At 41.1% G+C, this 24600-nt stretch overlaps 1 protein-coding gene across 2 annotated transcripts in view; it reads left to right on the forward strand.

Moving 5' to 3' along the window:
* The first annotated feature begins 598 nt into the window (after positions 1-598).
* LOC111957857 (ras GTPase-activating-like protein IQGAP2) overlaps positions 599-24600 on the forward strand; it is a 90277-nt gene continuing 66275 nt past the window's right edge. For both annotated transcript variants that reach the window (XM_023978900.2, XM_023978901.2), the window contains exons 1-2: positions 599-1109; positions 14846-14945. In XM_023978900.2, coding sequence (XP_023834668.1) covers positions 1064-1109; positions 14846-14945 — 146 coding nt within the window. In that variant the 5' untranslated portion in view covers positions 599-1063. The remainder of the gene's footprint in view (positions 1110-14845; positions 14946-24600) is intronic.

Consider the following 24600-nt stretch of genomic DNA (forward strand, 5'->3'; position numbering starts at 1 on the left):
TCCGGTAATCCGGCTTTCGGCTGAACCCAACCTTGATGTGTGAAGTGAAACCTTCTGATGTCTACAAGCCTAACTATCTTCACAATGCATTTTTCCATAAACCAATCAGATACACTTTTTATACCCTTTTATTGTAATGATTCCACTGACACCCATTTCATTTGCTGTCTTGGGGGTATATTGTTACCCTCATTCTGACAGCAAGAGATGGACAGCTGTCATGATAAATTGGTCGCCAGGTGGTGCTTGGGACAGCTAGATAATTAGAGCGTCAGATCAGGGGCGTATTCATTACGCCTATTCTGTTGCAAAACGTTTCTTAAACAGAAGCAAACGGAACAAAATTCGGGAGGGATTTTCCTGAATTTGTCCAATTGTAACTCTCGTTTTAGTTGCAAAACGTTCCCTTTTGCAACTGTTTGGCTAATGAGTACACCCCAGGGGTGTATTCATTAGTCGGATTATGTTGCACAACGTTTGGTCTGTTGAAGCTATGAGCTATGGCAAGAATAGCTCAAAGAGAAACAACAGTCCATCAATACTTTAATGTTTGGTCGGTTGCACAATGTTTTGCAACGGAAACCGTTTACTCTAGGAACCATATGGAAGCAAACGGGACGAAAGAAAAGGGAGCTACCATCATTTGTCCAATATAAACGCGTTTTCTTTGGGAAACGTTTTCCGTTTGGGGTAAACGGTTGCCGTTGTAAAACGTTGCGCAACCGACCAAACGTTTTGCAACGGAATCCGAGTAAAGAATTTACCCCAGTTCAGAGCGCACTGACTGAACACTTGCACTGAGACAGAGGAAACCTCAAGCACTTTCTGACATGACCCAGCAAAGGTGAACAACGCGATTGGAGTTCTGCTGAGAAAGTGACAGGAGGCATTTCGACGAAAAGGAAGTTTAGAAAACTAGAAGTTAATCTTATCTCGATAGTGTCACAACTAAGAATATTTTTTTGACTCATCTTAAAACCAAAAGCGCGGCTTATGGTTTGCTGATAGCTAGCATTGGTTGGGCAGCATTCATCAAGTTCATAACCGGGGGAACAGAGGCAGGATGTACGATGAAGAAAAAGCTCATTCACACAGGCCACGTTATGGAAGTAAGTAAAAGTGACCTAACCCACCATTTGTAAATAAATTCAATCGACATCGTTTTTATTGTAACTTTCATGTTTCAAGTGGTTTTGTAAGCGCTGTTTTGGCAGGACGCATCTCGCGCGTATGTGGCCTTAGCGGAATGTTCGATGATGAGCCACAGGTGTTTATTGGAGCTACCATTTTATCTATTTAACCTTTATTTAACTAGGCAAGACACACCATAGGACTACTGTACATGTGCACCGCAGAACAGTTAGATTTTCACCTTGAATTATATTCTGCATAAACAAGTGTAAACTTTGAAAAAGCTATCAAACTCTGATGTAATGTTGTCAAACATGAAATTGTAGGCACATTGTTTGCTAGGGATGGGGAAAAGTATGACACCACTCTGGCCCCAGAGGACTGGAGTTGCCCATCCCTGACTAGTCTGTACTCACTCAGGCTATTGTCAGTGACCCTGACCCTTCATCAGATAAAGTTCTACTAACCATTTGCACCCATAAAGCGAGGGAATAAATGACACCAATTTGAAGTGGCCTGTGTGTGCCCCACATCACCTCAGACAGACATAGTCCATCTTCAACAACTCTGTTTTCTCAATCCAGAAGGTAGCCCTATTTGGTAAAAGACCAAGTCCATATTATGGCAAGAATAGCTCAAATAGGGAAAGAGAAGCAACAGTCCATCATTACTTTAAGTCATGAAGGTCAGTCAATCTGGAAAATTTCAAGAACTTTGAAAGTTTCTTCAGGTGCACTCACAAAAAACATCAAGCGCTATGATGAAACTGGCTCTCATGAGGACCGCCACAGGAAAGGAAGACCCAGAGTTACCTCTGCTGCAGAGGATACGTTCATTAGCGTTACCAGCCTCAGAAATTACAGCCCAAATAAATGCTTCACAGAGTTAAAGTAACAGACAAATCTCAACATCAGCTGTTCAGAGGAGACTGCCTGAATCAGGCCTTCATGGTCAGATTGCTGCAAAGAAATCCCTGCTAAAGGACACGAAGAGATTTGCTTGGGCCAAGAAACACGAACAATGGACATTAGAACGGTGGAAATTAGTCCAAATTTGAGATTTTTGTTTCTAACTTCCGTGTTTTTGTGAGACGCAGAGTAGGTGAACGGATGTGTGGTTCCCACTGAGTTGGATTGTAGAGTGAAGGAAAATTTGTCAACAAGTGCTCAGCATATGTGGGAACTCCTTCAAGACTGTTGGAAAAGCATTCCAGGTGAAGCTGGTTGAGAGAATGCCAAGAGTGTGCAAAGCTGTCATCAAGGCAACGGGTGGCTACATTGAAGAATCTAAAATTTGTTTAACACTTTTTTGGTTAATACATGATTCCATATGTGTCATTTCATGGTGTTGATGTCTTCACTATTTTCTACAATGTAGAAAATAGTAAAAATAAAGAAAAACCCTTGAATGAGTAATTGTCCAAACTTTTGACTGGTACTGTAGATATCTTTACAGTAAAAAGACTCATCCTAGTGCACAAAAGAGTCAACAGTTAAGGGTCTCTACAGACAGAAGGCATTTTCCCAGTGGTTGAATATTAACTTTTTGCTGTTACTGTTAAGAAATCCACGCATGACTTCTGTATGGGTATTCCAGGAATTTAACAAAGTCAATAAATATCTTGGAAAAAAGGTTTGAAACGCCAATAACATGCTTACCTGTATCACTTTAGGCCTGTGTGTTGTTGACAGGATTTAGCCTATGCTTAGTCAGACCTGAGAACAAATGGCAAAGTGCAATGGTGAGAGATATTCAATTAGGTAATCAGGTCAATAGTCTTTTTTTTTCTTCTGCAATTTCAACCAGTAAAATGATAGCCTAGCTGCATTATCAACCATAGTGGAAATGTCTCAACCGGTTTGTTGGCCTGACATTGTTGTTTACCGGTTTAAAATTAACTGACTAACTGCATAGGTCCAAACAGAAAAGGTTGAAGGTATTGTTTGCCCTGTTTGTTTGTCTGTCTGTCTGTCTGTCTGTCTCATCCATTAACACAAAATGAGGAGTTTAGTATTGTAAGGGCAGAGGTGGTCCGTCGAAGCTGACTAATGCATTACCATAATTCCGGCACTAATTATCTGTAGGAGTGATCTTTATCTAGGAGTCTTATTTTGGATTCAGCACCCAAGTGAGCTCTTGGGGGAAACCGTCCACAAAAACAGGTTTTGCTGAGTTTAATCAGACACAATTGGGGTTTTGAGCCCAGTAGATGGGTTGGTTGTTTAGCAACAAAACCGATGCGTGGGCAACAATGGGGAAAAACAGACTGGGTTGGCTTAGATTGTTGACAACATGTAAACTATATTTAGTTTACAATGTTTATTGAAAACATGAAATACATTTGCCCAATTAGCACTTGTTGTCGCAAATACGTCGTTACAGTTGTTGGTTAGCTACCTAGTGAATTTTTGTCATATTAGCATTGACAGGACATCAGTCAAAACAAGACATGGTATAAAGACCTAGATGAAACGAGGCAGTTTGTTGCTATCTATCTCTTTTTTTCCTCATTTTTTTTACTGAACCTTTATTTAACGAGGCAAGTCAGTTAAGAACTTAAGAACAAATTCTTATTTATAATGACGGCCTACCGGGGATCACAACTTACACCAGCTGCCTTTTTCAGGGGCAGAATGACAGATTTTTTACCTTGTCAGTTCAGGGATTCGATCCAGCAACCTTTCAGTTACTGGCCCAACACTCTAACCACTAGGCTACTTGCAACCCCAATCACAACAACACCAGAACTTTTGCCCCATTGAAGCGTGCGCATCGTTTTCATGACGTTGTCAGCTAACCCATCTATAAAAAGCACTGTCTCTGCATTTCTGTTTAGTCGATTTGCCTCAAGGCTTCCCCCTACCTAGAAGTTTGACATGTTTTTATATATCGACTCTCATTTAAATATATATATGAGATTATATGGGGATTTTATATGATTATATATATTATATTATAATGTTAAATTGATCAGTTCACACGTTTGACCAATTTTCATTGACTCTTATGTAGGTTACTTATACAATGTATTGGCTTAGGCTAACCTACATAAGAGTCAATGTATTGATTATGTAGACTAGCCTAAACCAATCTGATTAGTGATGCACAACTCTGGGCTTGGAAGGTCACGCTGTAAGCTGGTTTAAGTTGTGGTCTTTTAATCAGAGACTGATTTAAGACCTTGGTAAGCAGGTGTATGGACTCTTTAGCCAATCAATAACTGTAATTGATCAATTAAGGMGCAGAGAGTAACTAACACTAGCAGTGCGGAATCCCAAACCGGTCCCTTCCCCTTGGTCCTTTGTTCACGCGTGCCTCTGCCATATGAACGAGTGTTCCAAAGCTAAGGGAGAGAAAATGATTGAAGATGTAGTGGCTAATAACCTCCGATAGCTCCTCCCGACAACGCACTGCGATATGTTTCGAGTTTGTTCAATTTCATACAAAAGAATGAGACACGTGTGTTTGTTTGTCTGATTTTGAGGCTTGACACATAAAACAAACGAAATACCTCCCAAATTAAATGTTTAACTGTTACCAAGGTTTATGTCTTGTAAAATGACATGGGGAATTTGTTCAATTTAATTTCTCATTTTATTTATATGTGGAACATGAATTGCATCATTCAAGCCCGAAGTTGATGGGTTTATTGATTCTCTCGTTATTCCCCTCAAAGTCTGAGTTTCATCAGCAACACGTGACAGTGGAGGGCCCTCGGCACGAGTTGGTAGGGGCGAGGGTCTGGATTGGGATTCATCGCAGGGCTGTGGCCCTCTGACTGGACTTAAACAGTACCACTTTGCTCTGTGGTGTATATCTATGCTACATCTGGAACCCCTTCTGACATATTTGTACTACTATGCACATGGGCCCTCAGCATAGTATGGGGGGACTAAGGCCATATCCCTTTCCCCCAACTCAAGGATTTGATAGCCACATGCATTTAAGAGCCCCTTGTGTAACTTGTTGCTCCAACAGGATAGAAAAACATTACCTGAAAAAAGGAATGAGTCATCAAGTCTGTAAATCATGTCCAGTGATGTTCTGACAGATGAAGGCAGTGACAGATTAAATATAGCCCAGCATACTGAGTGCAGGCAGGTCTTCCAGGAAGTTTGAGTGTGGCGTGTGTAATGGCTGTGCTGGGGATCCCACGCCTCTGGGGTGAGTGTTTACTCACACTCTGGTCCTCTCCAATAACACAGCTGGCTCAGCGGATTCAGGCTGACGGATGCTCTGACCATAGATCTCCCCCTGGGCCCACACAGCTCAGAGATGGACCCCTGCTGTGTGTGTGTGTGTGCTTTCCTGTGCCTAAACCCTCTCCTGTGCCCCCTTCCCCCTCTCATATTTTCATTRCAGGGCCAACAGACCCTTATAAATTGACCCTTCAACTAGAAGTTGAAGTTCCATGGCTCCAATTAACTTTTGTTTTTAGCAGACCCTTGCATCACAATCTGCCCCTCAGTGAGACTTAAGGTCATTAATCGTTATTGTAAAAGAGAATGTTCACCTGGTTAATTAAAGGCTAAATTAAGACTGGTGAGGCGAGTCTTGTTGGTCGGGTAAGCTGGCTTTGTCTGCTGCCTCAGTGAGAGTGGGTCACAGGAGCTACAGGGATAGATGTCAGTGAGAGTGGGGCACAGGAGCTACAGGGATAGATGTCAGTGAGAGTGGGTCACAGGAGCTACAGGGATAGATGTCAGTGAGAGTAGGTCACAGGAGCTTCAGGGATAGATGTCAGTGANGGTCACAGGAGCTTCAGGGATAGATGTCAGTGAGAGTGGGTCACAGGAGCTTCAGGGATAGATGTCAGTGAGAGTGGGTCACAGGAGCTTCAGGGATAGATGTCAGTGAGAGTGGGTCACAGGAGCTACAGGGATAGATGTCAGATTAGTTCTACAGTAGCGGGCTGATAAGGCCCAACAATGGTGCAGGAATTATCTGCTGGGATTCGTTAGTGAGATTTCTAGGCCTAACTAACTTGTTCATCAGGGTGTAAATACTGCATAGTGGGTTGGATTGTGCTGCAATTTCAAGAGCACAGGGGCAGGTATGACAGTGTGTCAGCAGCATACTCAGTTATTCTGAATAAATGGTGTTTGGAGAGATGCAGCCTATCAGTCAGATTAGGCTTGCCTCCAAGCCTGCATGTGCCTGCTAGACTTCTCCACTCTGGGTCTTGAGGGCAACAAAGGTATTTTTGGTAAGTCATGCCAGTAACATAGGCGTCTAATCAGTCTGCAGACTTAACTAGTTCAGCCCTTCCCAGTAATAATGGTCCATCAATTACATACTCGCCCACTACATGCATACTGTAGCAGGGTTTCTGGAAATGTGGRGCCGGACATTTGACTGGCAGCATTTTTATTTACCAGACATTTGATACATTTACCGGACCCATCTGTATTGGGTACGTAACCTGATTAGGGTGTCCACTCACAGTGCTCAGAATGACAGAAATCACATTTACATTATGGTAATTCATATTAATAGAACATGCAAGTCCAGGATGCAACGATGTGCGGTTCTTCTTAATGAATTCTGAGTACACTTTGAAGATGTTAGAATAACTGTCCACATTTACTAACCAACAAGACGAGTAACAAACAGAAAAATCACTAGCCTATGTCAATCTACTATACCCCATAGTACAAACGTTTACCTATTCTATTGGTCAGCTTGTCGAGAAAGAAATAGCCCAAACAGACTCTGGGACAGTTGTGGGACGAAAGATCCCAAATTCATACAACCAGTAGGCCTAGGCTACATAAAAAACTTTAAAAAGCAATGAGTCTGATGCAACAGATCAGAACGTTTAGCCTAAAATTTAGCTAAACTATTATTTCTTCACATTTATAAGCGCAGCAATGCACACAACGCAGTAGGCTACACGTAAATGTTCGTTAAATAATGCAATTTATATCAGAAAAACACTGTTGTCAAAAGGGCACCACACATGCGAACGGTTTCATGTGAGAGATGACGATATCTGTTAGAAATTTAGAAAGAGGGGAGATCTAATATGCAACAACTAGCATGGGTTACTAATAATATATTATGACTAGGATTGTGCCTTTGGCTACTGGACAATGAAAGAAAGTTGATATAAAATAATTGCCATAGGCTGCCTGCTAAGTCATCTGTTCACATGCAGTTCTGAGGCTGCGTTTAGACAGCCCAAAATTCTGATGTTTTTTTCACTAATTGGTCTATTGACCAATCAGATCAGCTCTGAAAAATATCTGATGTGAAAAGATCTGACATGATTGGTCAAAAGACCAATTAGTGGGGGATAAAAAATCAGAATTGGGCTATTTTTCTAAACGCAGCCTCTGAGAGATTCGACCATGTGATTTACTGTAACCGCTGTCTGAATACTGAGGTAGTAGGAGGAGAGAGTCAAGTGCTGCATAGTGCAGACCTCTCTTTGGAATATCTGTGTATTTTGGTTTTTTCGGATCCGCTTTTGCTGAAGCAGCAGTTATTCTTCCTGGGGTCCACACAAAAACATAAAACACAACAAGTAACAAACCACTCATAGACAAGAACAGATACACAAATTTAAAATACAACAATATACAAACAATACAACAACAAAAATGTGTGTGATTAGTGTGTGTGTGTTTTGTGTCATTTCACAGTCCCTATTGTGCCATGAGATGTTGTTTTTGAAAATGTAAGGTAATTTTGCTGGTTGCTTGAGTAATTGGATATGGAAGGGAGTTCCATGCGATCATGGTTCTGTATAATACTGTCCGCTGGCGTGAATTCGTTTTGGTGGCATGACTTGTGGGGTATGTACAGTATGGGTGTCTGAAGAGACCCCTGGTGGTATGTCTTGTGGGGTATGTACAGTATGGGGGTCTGAAGAGACCCCTGGTGGTATGTCTTGTGGGGTATGTACTAGAGGTCGACCGATTATGATTTTTCAATGCCGATACCGATTATTGGAGGACAAAAAAAGCCGATACCGATTAATCGGCCGATTTATTTTAATTTATTATTATTATTTTTTAAATATACACTGCTCAAAAAAATAAAGGGAACACTTAAACAACACAATGTAACTCCAAGTCAATCACACTTCTGTGAAATCAAACTGTCCACTTAGGAAGCAACACTGATTGACAATAAATTTCACATGCTGTTGTGCAAATGGAATAGACAAACAGGTGGAAATTATAGGCAATTAGCAAGACCCCCAATAAGGAGTGGTTCTGCAGGTGGTGACCACAGACCACTTCTCAGTTCCTATGCTTCCTGGCTGATGTTTTGGTCACTTTTGAATGCTGGCGGTGCTTTCACTCTAGTGTAGCATGAGACGGAGTCTACACCCACACAAGTGGCTCAGGTAGTGCAGTCTCACTTTAATTTTGAGTGTGACTCCAAATCCAGACCTCCATGGGTTGATAAATTTGATTTCCATTGATAATTTTTGTGTGATTTTGTTGTCAGCACATTCAACTATAAGAGCGTCTGCTAAATGACTTAAATGTAAATGTAAAGAAAAATGTATTTAATAAGAATATTTCATTCATTCAGATTTAGGATGTGTTATTTTAGTGTTCCCTTTATTTTTTTTGAGCAGTGTATATATATCATACACACACACACATTTTTGTAATAATGACAATTGCAACAATACTGAATGAACAATGAACACTTTTATTTAACTTAATATAATACATAAATACACACACACGCACACCGCTCTGAAGTGACAATGATACTGAAGAGTCTGCTTAGGAGACAAATACTCTCAACTGTTTGAATAAAAATAGAGTTTAAGTTACCTGTGATGAATGTAAAAAAAACAACTTTAATTTCTATATGCAGGAAATTCTATTTTAATAATGGGCATGGTAAGAATTGACAACCAAAGTGCAGTCATAACTCCCATGACACCTTCAAGCAAAATCTGAAAAGCGGTTCCTTCATTTATTCCATAGGATATTTTTAGATTCACTTAAAATAAGGTCTGTGTTTCGTGTAGGCTTACATCACCCTGCCAATTTTATAACTGTGTAGATATCCATAGGACAAGGTAACTCTGATCAATATTGGCTGACGATAAAAAAAATTGTAGAGTGGATTTATGAAAATATGTTGACAAACGTTACCTTATCCTAGTGAGATTTACACGGGTATCAAAACGTCGAGGCGGTTTAACCTTTCTGAACCACCCATCCCGGATCCGGGATAATTGTCATCAGAAACGCTGACTAGCATAGCCTAGCGCCACAGGTATATAATAAAATATAATTTCATGAAATCACAAGTGCAATATTGCAAAACACAGCTTAGCCTTTTGTTACTCCATCTGTCGTCTCAGATTTTGAAATTATGCTTTACAGCGAAAGCAATACAAGCGTTTGTGTAAGTTTATCGATCGCTCGACAAAACAATAAGTACACCTAGCATCAGGTAACTTGGTCACGGAAATCAGAAAAGCAATCAAATTAATCGTTTACCTTTGATGATCTTCGGATGTTTTCACTTACGAGACTCCCAGTTAGACAGCAAATGTTCCTTTTGTTCCATAAAGATATTTTTTATATCCAAAAACCTTCATTAGTTTGATGCGTTATGCCCAGGAATCCACTGGAAAGAGCGGTTGCGACAACGCCGACAAAAATTCCAAATTATATCCATAATGTCCACAGAAACATGTCAAACGTTTTTTTATAATCAATTTTCCTCAGGTTTTAGCCTGCAATATCAGTTCTGTTTAACTCACAGACAAAAAATTTACAGTTTTGGAAACTTCAGAGTGTTTTCTATCCTAATCTGACTATTATATGCATATTCTAGTTTCGGGGGCTGAGAAATAGGCAGTTTCAAAGGGGTATGCCTTTTTAGCCAAAAGCGAAAATATCGCCCCCTAGCCTTAAAAAGTTTTAAGCCTCCACGAAACACAGACCTTATTTGAAGTAGATCAAGACATTCTCTATGGAAGACATGAACGGTAAAATAACAAAGGAACCCCTTTCAAATTCAGCTGCAAGTTATTACAGGAATTATAACTCGTCGACTATTTCTCTCTAAACCATTTACCTTTGACTAATCCAGAAACTATCACCTCGAAAACAAAACGTTTATTCCGTTCCGTATTTTATCTAATGGGTGGCATCCATGAGTCTAAATATTCCTGTTACATTGCACAACCTTCAATGTTGTCATAATTACGTAGAAATCTGGCAAATTAGTTCGCAAAGAGCCAGGCGGCCCAAACTGTTGCATATACCCTGACTCTGCGTGCAATGAACGCAAGAGAAATGACACAATTTCACCTGGTTAATATTGCCTGCTAACCTGGATTTCTTTTAGCTAAATATGCAGGTTTAAAAATATATACTTGTGTATTGATTTTAAGAAATGCATTGATGTTTATGGTTAGGTATACATTGGAGCAATGACAGTCATTGATTGTTTTTTATAAGATAAGTTTAATGCTAGCTAGCAACTTACCTTAGCTTACTGCATTCGCTAACAGGTAGGCTCCTCGTGGAGTGCAATGTAATCAGGTGTTAGAGCATTGGACTAGTTAACTGTAAAGTTGCAAGATTGGATCCCCCGAGCTGACAAGGTTAAAAATCTGTCGTTCTGCCCCGTTCCTAGGCCGTCATTGAAAATAAGAATGTGTTCTTAACTGACTTGCCTAGTTAAATAAAAATTAAATAAAGGTGTAAAAAAATGTACAAATTAAATAATAATAATCGGCAAATCGGCGCCCAAAAATACCGATTCCCGATTGTTATGAAAACTTGAAATCGGCCCCGATGAATCGGCCATTCCGATTAATCGGTCGACCTCTAGTATGTACAGTATGGGTGTCTGAGCTGTATGTTATTTGATTATGTAGACAATCTGGAATTTTCATTACAGCAATATTTCTCATAAAAACTACAAGAGAAGAACTGGCGTGCATGTTAATGTTAGTTCTGTATGTGGAGTAAAGGGCAAGGTGTACTGCTCTGTTTTGAGCCAGCTGCAGCTTTGCTAGGTTATCTTTGCTGCACTTGACCATATTACCAGACAGTAATCAAGATAGGACAAGACCAGAGCCTGAACAACTAGTACACTTTATTTTTGTGTCAAAAGCATAATATAATTTATACCGAACATCATACTCCTCATCTTCACAACAACTTTGTCAATATGACTTGATCATGATAATTGACCTAGGAGTTTAGCTTCCTCAACTTGCTCAATGGTCACACCCTTTATACACAACTCCAGTTGAGATTTCGGTCTTAGAATGTTTTGAACCAAATACAATGCTTTTAGTGTATTTAAGACCTGTCTATTATTCATCACCCATTCTGATGCTGACTGTAACTTCTTATGTTGCTGACATGTAGTGTGTGGAATCATCCTCATACATAGTCATTCTAGCTCCGTGTAAGACCAGTGGCAAATCATTTGTAAAAATAGAGAAGATTAATGGCCCAAGGCAACTACCCTAAGGGACACCGCACTGTACATATCTGATGTTAGAGAAGCTTCCATTGATGAACTTTCTCTGGGTTCTATTGGATAAGTCACCCTCCAACCATGAGATGTAGGTGATGTAATGCCAAAGCAAGTGAGATTCTTTCAATAACAATTTATAATTAATAACATCAAAGGCTGCACTGAAATCTAACAATACAGCTCCAACTATCATCTTATTTTACATTTCCTTTAACCAATCATCAGGCATCTGAGTCAGTGCAGTACAAGTTGAGTGCCCTTATCTATATGCAAGTTCGTACTTAACTTGTTTTCTGGAAATTAGCGTTGTATTTGGTCAAACACAATTTTCTCCATCAGTTTACTAAGACCAGGCAGCCAACTGATTGGGCGGCTGTTAGAGCCAGTAAAGGGTGCTGTACTATTTCTCGGCAGTGGAATGACTTTAGCTTCCTTCCACGCCTGTGGACACACTCCTTTAGGCTTTGGTTTAAGCTTTAGCAAATAGGGATGGCAATTCAGTCTGCTACCATTCTCAATGGTTTCACATCAAGGTTGTCTATATCGGGTGGCTTATCATTATTGCTGGATAACAATAGTGTTTTCACATTCTCCCACACGAACTTGACAATTCCAAACCACAATCCTTCTTTTTCATTATTAGATATTTTATGCAAAAATATGATGATTCACTGTTCAATAATGTAATTTAACTTCTAAGTTTTTCCACTTTTCTAGTGAAATAATAATTGAAATAATTGGCATTATTGAAAGGTTTTGTTATAAATGACCTATCAACTACAATGAGCGATGGAGATGAATGAGTTTTCTATCCATGATATCATTTAAAGTACTCAAGTCTTGTTCCATTGTGTTTTATATCAGTTATCTTGGTTTGGTAATATAATTTCTTATTTTTGTTAAGTTTAGTCACAAAATTTCTCAATTTACAATATGTCAACCAATCAGCTGAGCAGCCTGACTTGTTTGCCTTTTTTCTTTTTGTTGCATAATTTCTTTGAACCATAAAATGTTTTAATTCATAATCAATCCAGGGGGCTCTAACTGTTCTCACAGTTAATTTCTTAACAGGTGCATGCTTGTCAATGCATGAAATTAATAATTTTACAAATACTTCCAGTGCTGCATCTGGATTCACTTCCTCATACACATCAGACCAACATACATTTTTTACATCTTCAACAAAAGATAACACAACCTTTTGGCACGTTGGCTTTCCTTGTTATTGCCACAATGTTATGGTCACTACAATGGGAACTGATATCACTTTGGAGAAAATAAGATATCATCAATACAAGTGGATGTCACAGATCCAACACTATTGGTATACACTCTAATTGGTTGAGTGATAACCTGGGTTATATTGCAGGCATTAGTCACAGTAAGAAGATTCCTCTTGAGAGGAAAGCTAGTTGCTAACCAGTCCAGGTCACCCAGAAAATAGATCTCTGTTAACATCACACACACTATTAAGCATTGCAGACATTATCCAAATACTGACTGTTACCACTTGGTGGCCTATAGCAGCACACTAAAATTAGTGACTTTAGATGAGGCAGGTGAACTTGCAAACACAACACTTCAACAACATTTGACACAACAACATAATCCTTTAAGCTTTATAGGAATATGGCTCTGAACATATACTGTACAGCAACACCTCCCTCATGGGCATTCCTGTCTTTTCTGTAGATGTTATATCCTTGTATTGCTACTGCTGTGACATCAAAGGAATTATCTAAGTGAGTTTCAGAGATGGCCAGTATATGAATGTTATCCGATGTAAGAAATGGTTCATGAAATCAATAACTTGCTAAGGCTACAAATATTAATATGAGCTATTCTTAGCCCTTCCCTGGGTAGCTTATCGGAGATGGACATAATATGGAGAAAAATGTATCAAATAAAAACATTGTTTGACTGATCTAGTCAGTCGTGCGCGCGAGATGTGATGTTAGTCTGAAGCCACCTACCAGAAAGCTTGGCTCTCTCACTCCTTCCAGGCTTTTGTAAGGGAGGGTGGACAATCAAATCAAATTCAAATCAAATGTATTTATATAGCCCTTCTTACATCAGCTGATATCTCAAAGTGCTGTACAGAAACCCAGCCTAAAACCCCAAACAGCAAGCAATGCAGGTGTAGAAGCACGGTGGCTAGGAAAAACTCCCCAGAAAGGCCAAAACCTAGGAAGAAACCCAGAGAGGAACCAGGCTATGAGGGGTGGCCAGTCCTCTTCTGGCTGTGCCGGGTGGAGATTATAACAGAACATGGCCAAGATGTTCAAATGTTCATAAATGACCAGCATGGTCAAATAATAATAATCACAGTAGTTGTCGAGGGTGCAACAAGTCAGCACCTCAGGAGTAAATGTCAGTTGGCTTTTCATAGCCGATCATTAAAAGTATCTCTACTCTCTTGCTTGTCACTAGAGAGTTGAAAACAGCAGGTCTGGGACAGGTAGCACGTCCGGTGAACAGGTCAGGGTTCCATAGCCGCAGGCAGAACAGTTGAAACTGGAGCAGCAGCACGGCCAGGTGGACTGGGACAGCAAGGAGTCATCATGCCAGGTAGTCCTGAGGCATGGTCCTAGGGCTCAGGTCTTCCGAGAGAAAGAAGAGAGAATTAGAGAGAGCATACTTAAATTCACACAGGACACCGGATAAGACAGGAGAAGTACTCCAGATATAACAAACTGACCCTAGCCCCCCGACACAAACTACTGCAGCATAAATACTGGAGGCTGAGACAGGAGGGGTCAGGAGACACTGTGGCCCCATCCGATGATACCCCCGGACAGGGCCAAACAGGAAGGATATAACCCCACCCACTTTGCCAAAGCACAGCCCTCGCACCACTWGAGGGATATCACCAACCACCAACCATCCTGAGACAAGGCCGAGTATAGCCACAAAGATCTCCGCCACGGCACAACCCAACCCAATGAACTTGTCATAGCAAATGTAAGCAATGTCCCCACGCTCTCTTTAAAGTAAGGTAATAATGTCCCAAGTATCCTACTAGGCAGGTTTCTGATTCGTTGTGATTTTTAAGAATGTATGCCAAAAAGATCCTATCATGTTGATAATGGTTTTCTGTTTTCTTATGAATCTCTTAATTCATAAGAACACAGAGTGAGAACTATATCCAGTCCAAGATGATTACAGCAGATGATTCCCACCCTCTCATTACTGGGGTTTGTGCATCAGGCTGTAACTGTGTTTTTGTTTCCATCTGCAGCCATTCAGGACGATGAGAGGCTCTCGGCGGAGGAGATGGATGAGAGGAGACGACAGAACATTGCCTACGAGTACCTCTGTCACCTGGAGGAGGCCAAACGGTAAGAGAGGAGGAGTCGTGGAGCTTAGGGAGCAACAAAATGGCGGCGGAGAAGAAGGCAGACGTTTTACGTGCCCCCAACCGATTGTTTTTTGTTCATTTATTTAAAAAAAATTCTGGACATCAGGACTGTGATTACTCACCACGGACTGACAGAATCCTTTTTTTCCTTTAATGAGTCTGACGAGCCCGACGTGAACGATGTACTGCTTTCTTGGGAACAGGCACAGATCCCCGTGATTTGCGGGAAGAGGAGGCAGAGAAAAAGGGGCCAGAGGGCGGGCTACTTTCTGAGAATTCGTTGGCGATCGAATAAACCCCCACTTCCTTCTATTCTGCTAGCAAACGTGCAATCTTTGGACAATAAAATAGATGACTTACACAGAAGATTAAACTAACAACGGGACATTCAAAACTGTAATATCTTATGCTACACGGAGTCGTGGCTGAACAACGACACTCAACATACAGCTGGCTGGTTGTACGCTGCACCGGCAGGATAGAACAGTGGTGTCTGGTAAGACAAGGGGCGGCAGACTATTTATTTTTGTAAATATCAGCTGGTGCACGATATCTAAGTAAGTCTCGAGCTATTGCTCGCCTGAGGTAGAGTATATCATGATAAGCTGTAGACCACACTATCTACCTAGAGTTTTTTCATCTGTATTTTTCGTAGCGGTTTACATACCACCACAGTCAGAAGCTGGCACTAAGACCGCATTGAATGAGCTGTATTCTGCCATAAACAAACAAGAAAACGCTCACCCAGAGGCAGCGCTCCTAGTAGCCGGGACTTTAATGCAGGGAAACTGAAATCCGTTTTTACCAAATTTCTATCAGCATGTTAAACGTGAAACCAGAGGAAAAAATCTCTGGACCACCTTTACTCAACACACAGAGACGCACACAAAGCTCTCCCTCACCCTCCATTTGGCAAATCTGACCATAATTCTATCCTCCTGATTCCTGCTTACAAGCTAAAATTAAAGCAGGAAGCACCAGTGACTAGATCAATAAAAAAGTGGTCAGATGAAGCAGATGCTAAGCTAGAGGACTGTTTTTATAGCACAGACTGGAATATGTTCCAGGATTCCTCCAATGGCGTTGAGTACACCAGATCAGTCATTGGCTTTATCAATAAGTGCATCGACGACATCGTCCCCACAGTGACCGTACGTACATACTCCAATCAGAAGCCATGGATTACAGGCAACATCCACACTGAGCTAAAGGCTAGACCTGCCGCTTTCAAGGAGCGGGACTCAAACCTGGAAGCTTATAAGAAATTCCGCTATGCCCTCCGACGAACCATCAAATAGGCAAAGCATCGAATCGTACTACACCAGCTCTGACGCTCATCAGATATGGCAGGGCTTGCAAACCATTATAGACTACAAAGGGAAGCACAGCCGAGAGCTGCCCAATGACACGAGCCTACCAGACAAGCTAAACTACTTTTATGCTCACTTCGAGGCAAATAACACTGTAACATGCARMAGAGCACCAGCTGTTCCGGAAGACTGTGTGATCATGCTTTCCGCAGCCGATGTTTATATAACTTTAAACAGGTCAACATTCACAAGGTCGCAGGGKCAGATTACCAGGACGTGTACTGCGAGCGTGCGCTGACCAACTGGTAAGTGTCTTCACTGAATACCAACATGTTTTAAGCATACCACCATAGTACCTGTGGCCAAGAACACTAAGGTAACCTGCCTAAATGACTACCGACCCATGGCACTCACGTCTGTAGCCATGAAGTGCTTTGAAAGGCTGGTCATGGCTCACATCAGCACCATTATCCCAGAAACCCTAGATCCACTCCAATTTGCATACCGCTCCAACAGATCCACAGATGATGCTATCTCTATTGCACTCCACACTGCCCTTTCCCACCTGGACAAAAGGAACACCTACGTGAGAATGCTATTCATTGACTACAGCTCAGCGTTCAACACCATTGTGCCCTCGAAGCTCATCAATAAGCCAAGGACCCTGGGACTAAACACTTCCCTCTGCAACTGGATCCGGGACCACGACAAAACCTATTCCCCCTCAGGAGACTGACAAGATTTGGCATGGGTCCTCAGATCCTCAAAAGGTTCTACAGCTGCACCATCGAGAGCATCCTGACTGGTTGCATCCCTGCCTGGTATGGCAACTGCTCGGCCTCCAAACGCAAGGCACTACAGAGGGTAGTGCGTATGGCCCAGTACATCACTGGGGCCAAGCTTCCTGCCATCCAGGACCTCTATACCAGGTGGTGTCAGATGAAGGCCCTAAAATTGTCAAAGACTCCAGCCACCCTAGTCATAGACTGTTCTCTCTGCTACCACACGGCAAGCAGTACCAGAGCACCAAGTCTAGGTCCAAGAAGCTTCTAAACAGATTCTACCCCCAAGCCATAAGACCCCTGAACATCTAATCAAATGGCTACCCAGACTATTTGCATTGCTTCTCTCCCTCTTTTACACTGCTGGTACGCTCTGTTGTTGTCATCTATGCATAGTCACTTTAATAACCTTACCTTCATGTACATATTACCTCGACTAACCGGTGCCCCCGCACATTGACTCTATATACAGGGGGTTACTGGTACAGTCTCGCTATTGTTATTTTACTGCTGCTCTTTAATTACTTGTTACTTTTATTTATTCTTATCTGTATTTTTTTTTAACTTGTTGGTTAGGGGCTCGTAAGTAAGCATTTCACTGTAAGGTCTACACCTGTTGTATTCGGCGCATGTGACTAATACAATTTGATTTCAAAGAGAAGATGAGGGAGGAGCAGAGAACAGAGAGAGGAGGATGATATGAGTGGAGTGATGAGGAGACCATACAGTAAGAGGAGAAATGGATGGAAGGAGGGGTAAGAGCGGTGTAGTAGGAAGAGGGAGCATTAGGAGCAGAGCGATTTTGGTGCTGTAGATTAAGATATCGTGAGTGCTTTTTGGCTCGCACGTGTGCTGTCATCAGATGACGGCTGGCTGTAAGCTGCGGCTCGTTGAAGTGTTTGAGATGGAGTGTGGGAGAAGCTAGACTAGCTCTCCTGCTGACAGCTACTCACGCTGCTTGAAATCATGTAACCTAACAGCTCAAACTGGGACTAAGGGAGATTGAAACTCATGAAGTTCATGTTAGCTTATACACTAACACTTTAAACCCCACAATGTCTCTGACATGGGGCCAACAAAGTCGTTTTAAAGTTTAGTGTAAAGAATTTTTAATACAGTTATTTTAACATTGTTTTATCAAAACCAATCACAACTTATTTTTTATTAACCAATGTAATCTTCCTGAGAGCTCTGAGTGTGCCGTGCCTGACACTGAACCACTTCCTGTCGTCTGTATGAAGGCACCCAACGGAACAGGAAGCCTCTCCTCTCGTGTTCTCACATGCTGTTTTTGGGACTGCCCACCACACCACACCTCTGCAAGCAACCCAGAATAATTACACCAAAACTTAATCTGCTATAGCTGTACCATGGTGACATCACCAGTCAGCAGGTGGTTTAAACACTTCTAGCCTGTATGTGTTGAGGTCAGAGTTTGCTGTGCACTGGTATGACTCTGCATTGACTCCCCTGATGAGATGTTGTATTAAAGTTTGACTGCAGAACGTGGACTTTGATTTAGTAGAGAACAGAGACTTGATAGTGGGATAATTTATGACAGGGATCATCAACTAGATTCAGCTTTGGGACTTTTTTTTCTTTTTCTTGAGCGGATGGTCGGGGGCCGGAACATAATTACAAATAATTTGTAGACTGCAAATTCAACGCAAGAAGCCCAAACAGATATGTTTGACTAAAACATAATCATTTCAAACCTTGCTTACATTTGTACATGATCAAGTCTTGTCTCTCTATTATGCGTGGGAATACTTGGGAACAAATTTCTTAAATTAAAATGGATTTTTTGGTGTTTTTTACGGTCTTATGGGCCAAATAAAACCAGTTGTGGAACCCTGATTTAAGACCTTATTGGTGTCATGGATCTCTGTCTGTTAAAGTGTAATAGGGATTCTGGTGACAAACTAGCACTCAGCAGCACCGCTGACTTCCCATCTCTCTCCTCCGTCGCTGGTGAAGCCTCTATTCTGGGAAACTTGTCATCTGGGATTAGGATTATGGTGCTGGCTGCTAATTAGGCTATTAGTGAATATTAGTGACTGAGTCAGGCAGTGCGATTAGGACCCGTCTAACCCTGCTCTGCTCTGCTTCCACTCTGGGGTCAGGAGTCACATGCACAGGGCAGGCATGCAGCCCCAGTCTAGTCGGCCCTTCAACAGCTCCCGGGAGAATGGCTTGATTGGAACATCTAAACCATGCTGCTTTTGTCTTCTCTGGTAAATGGGGTTAATGCACTCTGAGTGTCTGTCTGGACTTTATTTCTTAATTTGCATTGATAATACACCTGTGGTTTACAGGTATGATATGGTAACACACTGGTAGCTCACAAGTCACAGCCTTAACGAAAACCAAAATGTAGGCCTACCTTCGTTTTAACCAAACTGTAGTGCAGTGACAGGCCTTGACACTTTGATAGGCTCATAGGCGGACTTTGTACCTGTAGTACTGAGTAAACATTATGTCAGCTTGCTCATGTTTTTTGATAGGGTGTCATTTTTGGAAGTTACATTTTTACCCTTACTACCCTTCTTCATTTTTAAWTTTTTWAAATTTGTACCTTTATTTAACTAGGCAAGTCAGTAATTTTCAATGACGGCCTAGGAACAGTGGGAACTAATTAAGTTTTAGTTCCAGTTTTACAAGTGGGGCAAAATGTTATTTACCATTTGTCTGGTCTTTTATCATTTAGTTAGTCGAAACAACTTAGCTCCATGCTCCTGTAAGATAAGTTATCTGATCAAACATGCAAAAATAACCTTAGTGTCACTAGTATCACACAATCTCATAACATGAGAGCTCTCAAAGGCAGGCTTACTGTGCGCATAGTAGAGTAACACAAAGGGTACAAATGGTGTTACTGTATATGGGTCTGTCTATAAATAATGGAGTAAATGTGGTTTGAAACAAAAATAAAGAAGATTTTCATGCAGTTCCATATGAAAATGTACCCATAACTCCACCTATACAACAACGTAGGTCTAGGACTATACATCCTTTTAGCAGGATTTATACAGACATTGGAATGTCAAATTCAAGGACTTTCAGGGTCTTTTTCAAGCACTTAATTGTAATTTTCAAGGACCTCAATGTGTAGTACAATTGTGTATTGATATATTTGTACATATAGGGTCTAATATAGAACCCCACCCCTCCCTGCAAAAAGCATGCAAAAAGTGTCAAACAAGTAGGCCATTACCACTGAAATTCAAATGATTACATTAAAAAATATGTGACAATAATGTGGACATTGCCTGACTAATTAGATTTGATGCATTCATGGCCATTTATCTGTAGCCTATGTGGCCGACGCAGGCACACAATAAAACCATGAATAGTTGTATCATTAATCTCACCATTTGAATCTCGCGATCACTGTTTTTATAATTAGAAAGTGACCAAAAACCAGTTATCTTTTTTAATGGAAGAGTTTGTATGGACATCCAAGTTGAAGCCAACATTAGATGTTGTCCTCAAAATAACCGCACGTGGTTTTACCACAACACCTTTCAATTGAAGCAGCGGGAAACAAACAAAAGTAGCCACATTTCTCACAAAAACTGATAAAAAATGAAATCACAGATAATTATAAGGGAGCAGGAGAACTTATCAATAAATTGGCTACAATAGTTACATGGACTTTTCTACACAATTGGGTCTATCCTACACAATTGCGCACAGTAGACTTGGTGTCCAATCCGACGCACAAAAACATATGAACACATTACCTTGATGCTTTCTCTGTTAAATCTAATGAGACCCTGCTGTAAGTCAAGCAGACAACAGATAATCAACATCAATTCGCTAAAGATATTAGATCCAATGTGGATCCATACACAACTGTCTTCACTGGCGTAACGAATGAGACACAAACCTTCTGGACATTCCTCGTGAACACCTTTTTTCAAGCTCTTTAGCACATGCGATGCAACATCACAACAGTTGTTCGTTACTTGACTGTCATTAGGAAAATTCCGGACGCGTCCCACCTGGCCAACATCCGGTGAAATTGCAGAGCAAAATACAGAAATACACATAATAGGCATTCATAAAATATACAAGTGTTATACATCGGCTTAAAGATGAACTTCTTGTTAATCCAGCCGCTGTGTCAGATTTCAAAAAGGCTTTACGGCGAAAGCATACCATGCGATTATCTGAGGACAACGCCCCATGTAAAAAAGCATACAAACATTTACCAGCCAAGTAGAGGAGTCACTAAAGTCAGAAATAACGATAAAATGAATCACTTACCTTTGATGATCTTCATATGGTTGCACTCACAAGACTCCCAGTTACACAGTAAATGTTCGTTTTGTTTGATAAAGTCCCTCTTGATGTCCCAAAAACTCACACTCACACTTTTGTCTGCGTGTTTTGTTCAGTAATCCAATGGCTCCAAGGCGGTCACAACAGGCAGACGAATACATACTAAAAGTACTGGTAAAGTTTGTCGAAACATGTCAAATGATGTTTATAATTAATCCTCAGGTTGTTTATTGTCTTTATAATCAATATTTAAACCGGACAATACCGTTTTCAATAGAAAGGAAAAATAACAAACGGCGTGCTGACGGGAGCGCGCCCAAATCAGGTCTGCATACTTCCTCTGACCAAAATGGCTTTTAACTCGTTGTTTTTTTTTCAAAATAAAAGCCTGAAACCATGTCTAAAGACTGTTGACAGCTAGTGGAAGCCTTAGGAACTGCAATCTGATTCCTAACCCATTGGATTCTCTATAGGCATTGAGTTGAAAAACAGCCACATGAAAATAATTCCACTTCCTGGATGGATCTTTCTCTGGTTTTTGCCTGCCATATCAGTTCTGTTATACTCACAGACATTATTCTAACAGTTTTGGAAACTTTAGAGTGTTTTCTATCCACATCTACCAATTATATGCATATCCTAGCTTCTGGGCCTGAGTAACAGGCCGTTTACTTTGGGCACGCTTTTCATCCGGAGGTGAAAATACTGCCCCCTACCCAAGAGAGGTTAACTGATTCCATATGTGTTATTTCATAGTTGTAATGTCTTCACTATTATTCTACAATGTAGAAAATAGTAAAAATAAAGAAAAACCCTGGAATGAGTAGGTGTGTCCATGAACTGGTACTTGCTTAATTAATTTGATTAATATTATGGTGTTTCTATTCCAAGGAAAACAAAATTCCCTCTGGGTTTCCGTTAGGATGGAACGGAAAATATGGCGCTGTACAACGTGATGGTCGGGAGTACAGTACTGGGCTATTTAGCTAAAGAATTCAGTGTCCTGCGGCACACGGGAGACCGGGGTTAAATTCTCTGACGGGGAGGAAAGGAGTAGGCTGTCCATGTAAGTAATAATTTGTTTTTAACTGACTTGCCTAGTTAAATAAAAGTTTACACTAAGAGCATAACATTTCTACACCATAGTTTTCTAATTCTAGTCTAACTAATACCCAAATGGAGATTCAGTGAAAATAAAATCTTATTGATTTATCAAGACCAGTCCCCATGCTTGTCTCAGAGCAGCGCAAAAAAGTCCTAAAATAGTGGTAGGCTATTGATTCAAATCTTATTGCTTCTAACTTCAATATGCTCTTTAAATAAATAAGACCTACACCACTTTTAACAGCACATTACTCAACACTAGTGAGACTCATGTCGCCTATGGTAGGCCTACAGTATATCGAAAAATATGACGTGACTCTCTGCCAATATAGAGGATTGGAGGATATTTCTGTAATTCAGTGATATTTATTCCCATAGTAATTTGTTATGGATCCATAACTAAATAAGCATCGGCATTTTGAAAGAGTATTTTTATCATTATTTTATTAATGAAAGCATAAAGATGACATTATTTGGTTACATTGTTTTAGTTTGACTGCCGACTGGCACTAAGAACAGAACAGCGGGAACGTTTCCCTAGTCAGTGCCATTTATTAGTGCAATGCCCCTTAAATTGTTGCCAGTGTGGCGGGGTTGGGGTCCACCCCCTCCTCCTTCCTCCTCCTCCCTTCCCCATTGGCTAGGTCGGTCTTCTGTGCGCGGCTCTGCGGCCCATCCCGTGCCCCCTGCCCTCATGCCTTGAACCTCGCGCACTTTCAGTGGATACAGCTGGAGAACTGCAAGGCAGTCCCATTGTGCGCCACTCGGGAGCCATGACCAATATATATTGTCCTGCTAATTACAGGGTTAATAATATATCTGTGAGAATATCCAACAGGCTTTCATATAATTCTAAATTAATAATAATAATCGCTTTGTTTAAAAAATAACAATATTTTGGAGATTTTGTTTTCAAATAAAGTAAAATGAGCGAGGAAAAAGGCCATTCTTGAACATGGGGTGAGACATTTGTAAATAAAGCTAGTTTGTTATTAAGAATGATTTATTTCTGTTTTTAGAGGGAGAAAAAACAAAAACCTACAATCATCTCATGGGTCTCCCAGTCGAGGGCGGCACGGTATTGAACCAGCATCTGTAGCTACACAGCTTGCACTGTTCTTAGACCGTTGCGCCACTCAGGCGCTGTACAATGTGACCGGTCGGGAGTGGCCTACAGTACTACAGTAAGAGCAATATAATCCTAATAAAATAATAAAAACCTTAGTGTAACAACAGTTTTAGTAAGTAATACTGAAGTCTTGCGCTGGTCTGGAGCAATGAAGTGGTGATGCAGGGTATCGTACTAAACCACAAATTACCTCTAAGTTCCACGGCGTAAGCTCGCAACTTTTAAAGGAGGAACCACTGTACAAAGCTCTCCCTTGCCCTCCATTTGGCAAATCTGACCATAACTCTATCCTCCTGATTCCTGCTTACAAGCAAAAACTAGAGCAGGAAGTACTAGTGACTCACTCAATAAGGAAGTGGTCAGATGATGCAGATGCTAAGCTACAGGACTGTTTTACTAGCACAGACTGGACTATGTTCTGGGATTCTTCCGATTCCATTGAGGAACCCCACATCAGTCACTGGCTTCATAAATAAGTGCATCGATGACGTCGTCCCCACAGTGACTGTACGTACATACCCCAACCAGAAGCCATGGATTACAGGCAAGATGGATTGCAGGCAACAAAAAACACAGCATGATGCTGCCACAACCATGCTTCACTGTAGAGATGGTGACAGGTGTCCTCCAGATGTGACGCTTGACATTCAGGCCAAATAGTTCAATCTTGGTTTCATTAGACCAGAGAATCTTGTTTCTCATGGTCTGAGAGTCCTTTAGGTTCATTTTGGCACACTCCAAGCGGGCTGTAATGTTCCTTTTACTGAGGAGTGGCTTCCATCTGGCAACTCTACCATAAAGGCCTGATTGGAGGAGTGATGCATCAATGGTTGTCCTTCTGGAAGGTTCTCCCATCTCCTCAGAGGAACTCTAGAGCTCTGTCAGAGTGACAATCGGGTTCTTGGTCACCTCCCTGACCAAGGCCCTTCTCCCCCGATTGCTCAGTTTGGCCGGGCGGCCAGCTCTAGGAAGAGTCTTGGTGGTTCCAACTTTTTCCATTTAAGAGTGATGGAGGCCACTGTGTTC

The sequence above is a fragment of the Salvelinus sp. IW2-2015 genome, linkage group LG33, assembly GCF_002910315.2.
Source record: "Salvelinus sp. IW2-2015 linkage group LG33, ASM291031v2, whole genome shotgun sequence".
Classification (NCBI taxonomy): Eukaryota; Metazoa; Chordata; class Actinopteri; order Salmoniformes; family Salmonidae; genus Salvelinus; species Salvelinus sp. IW2-2015.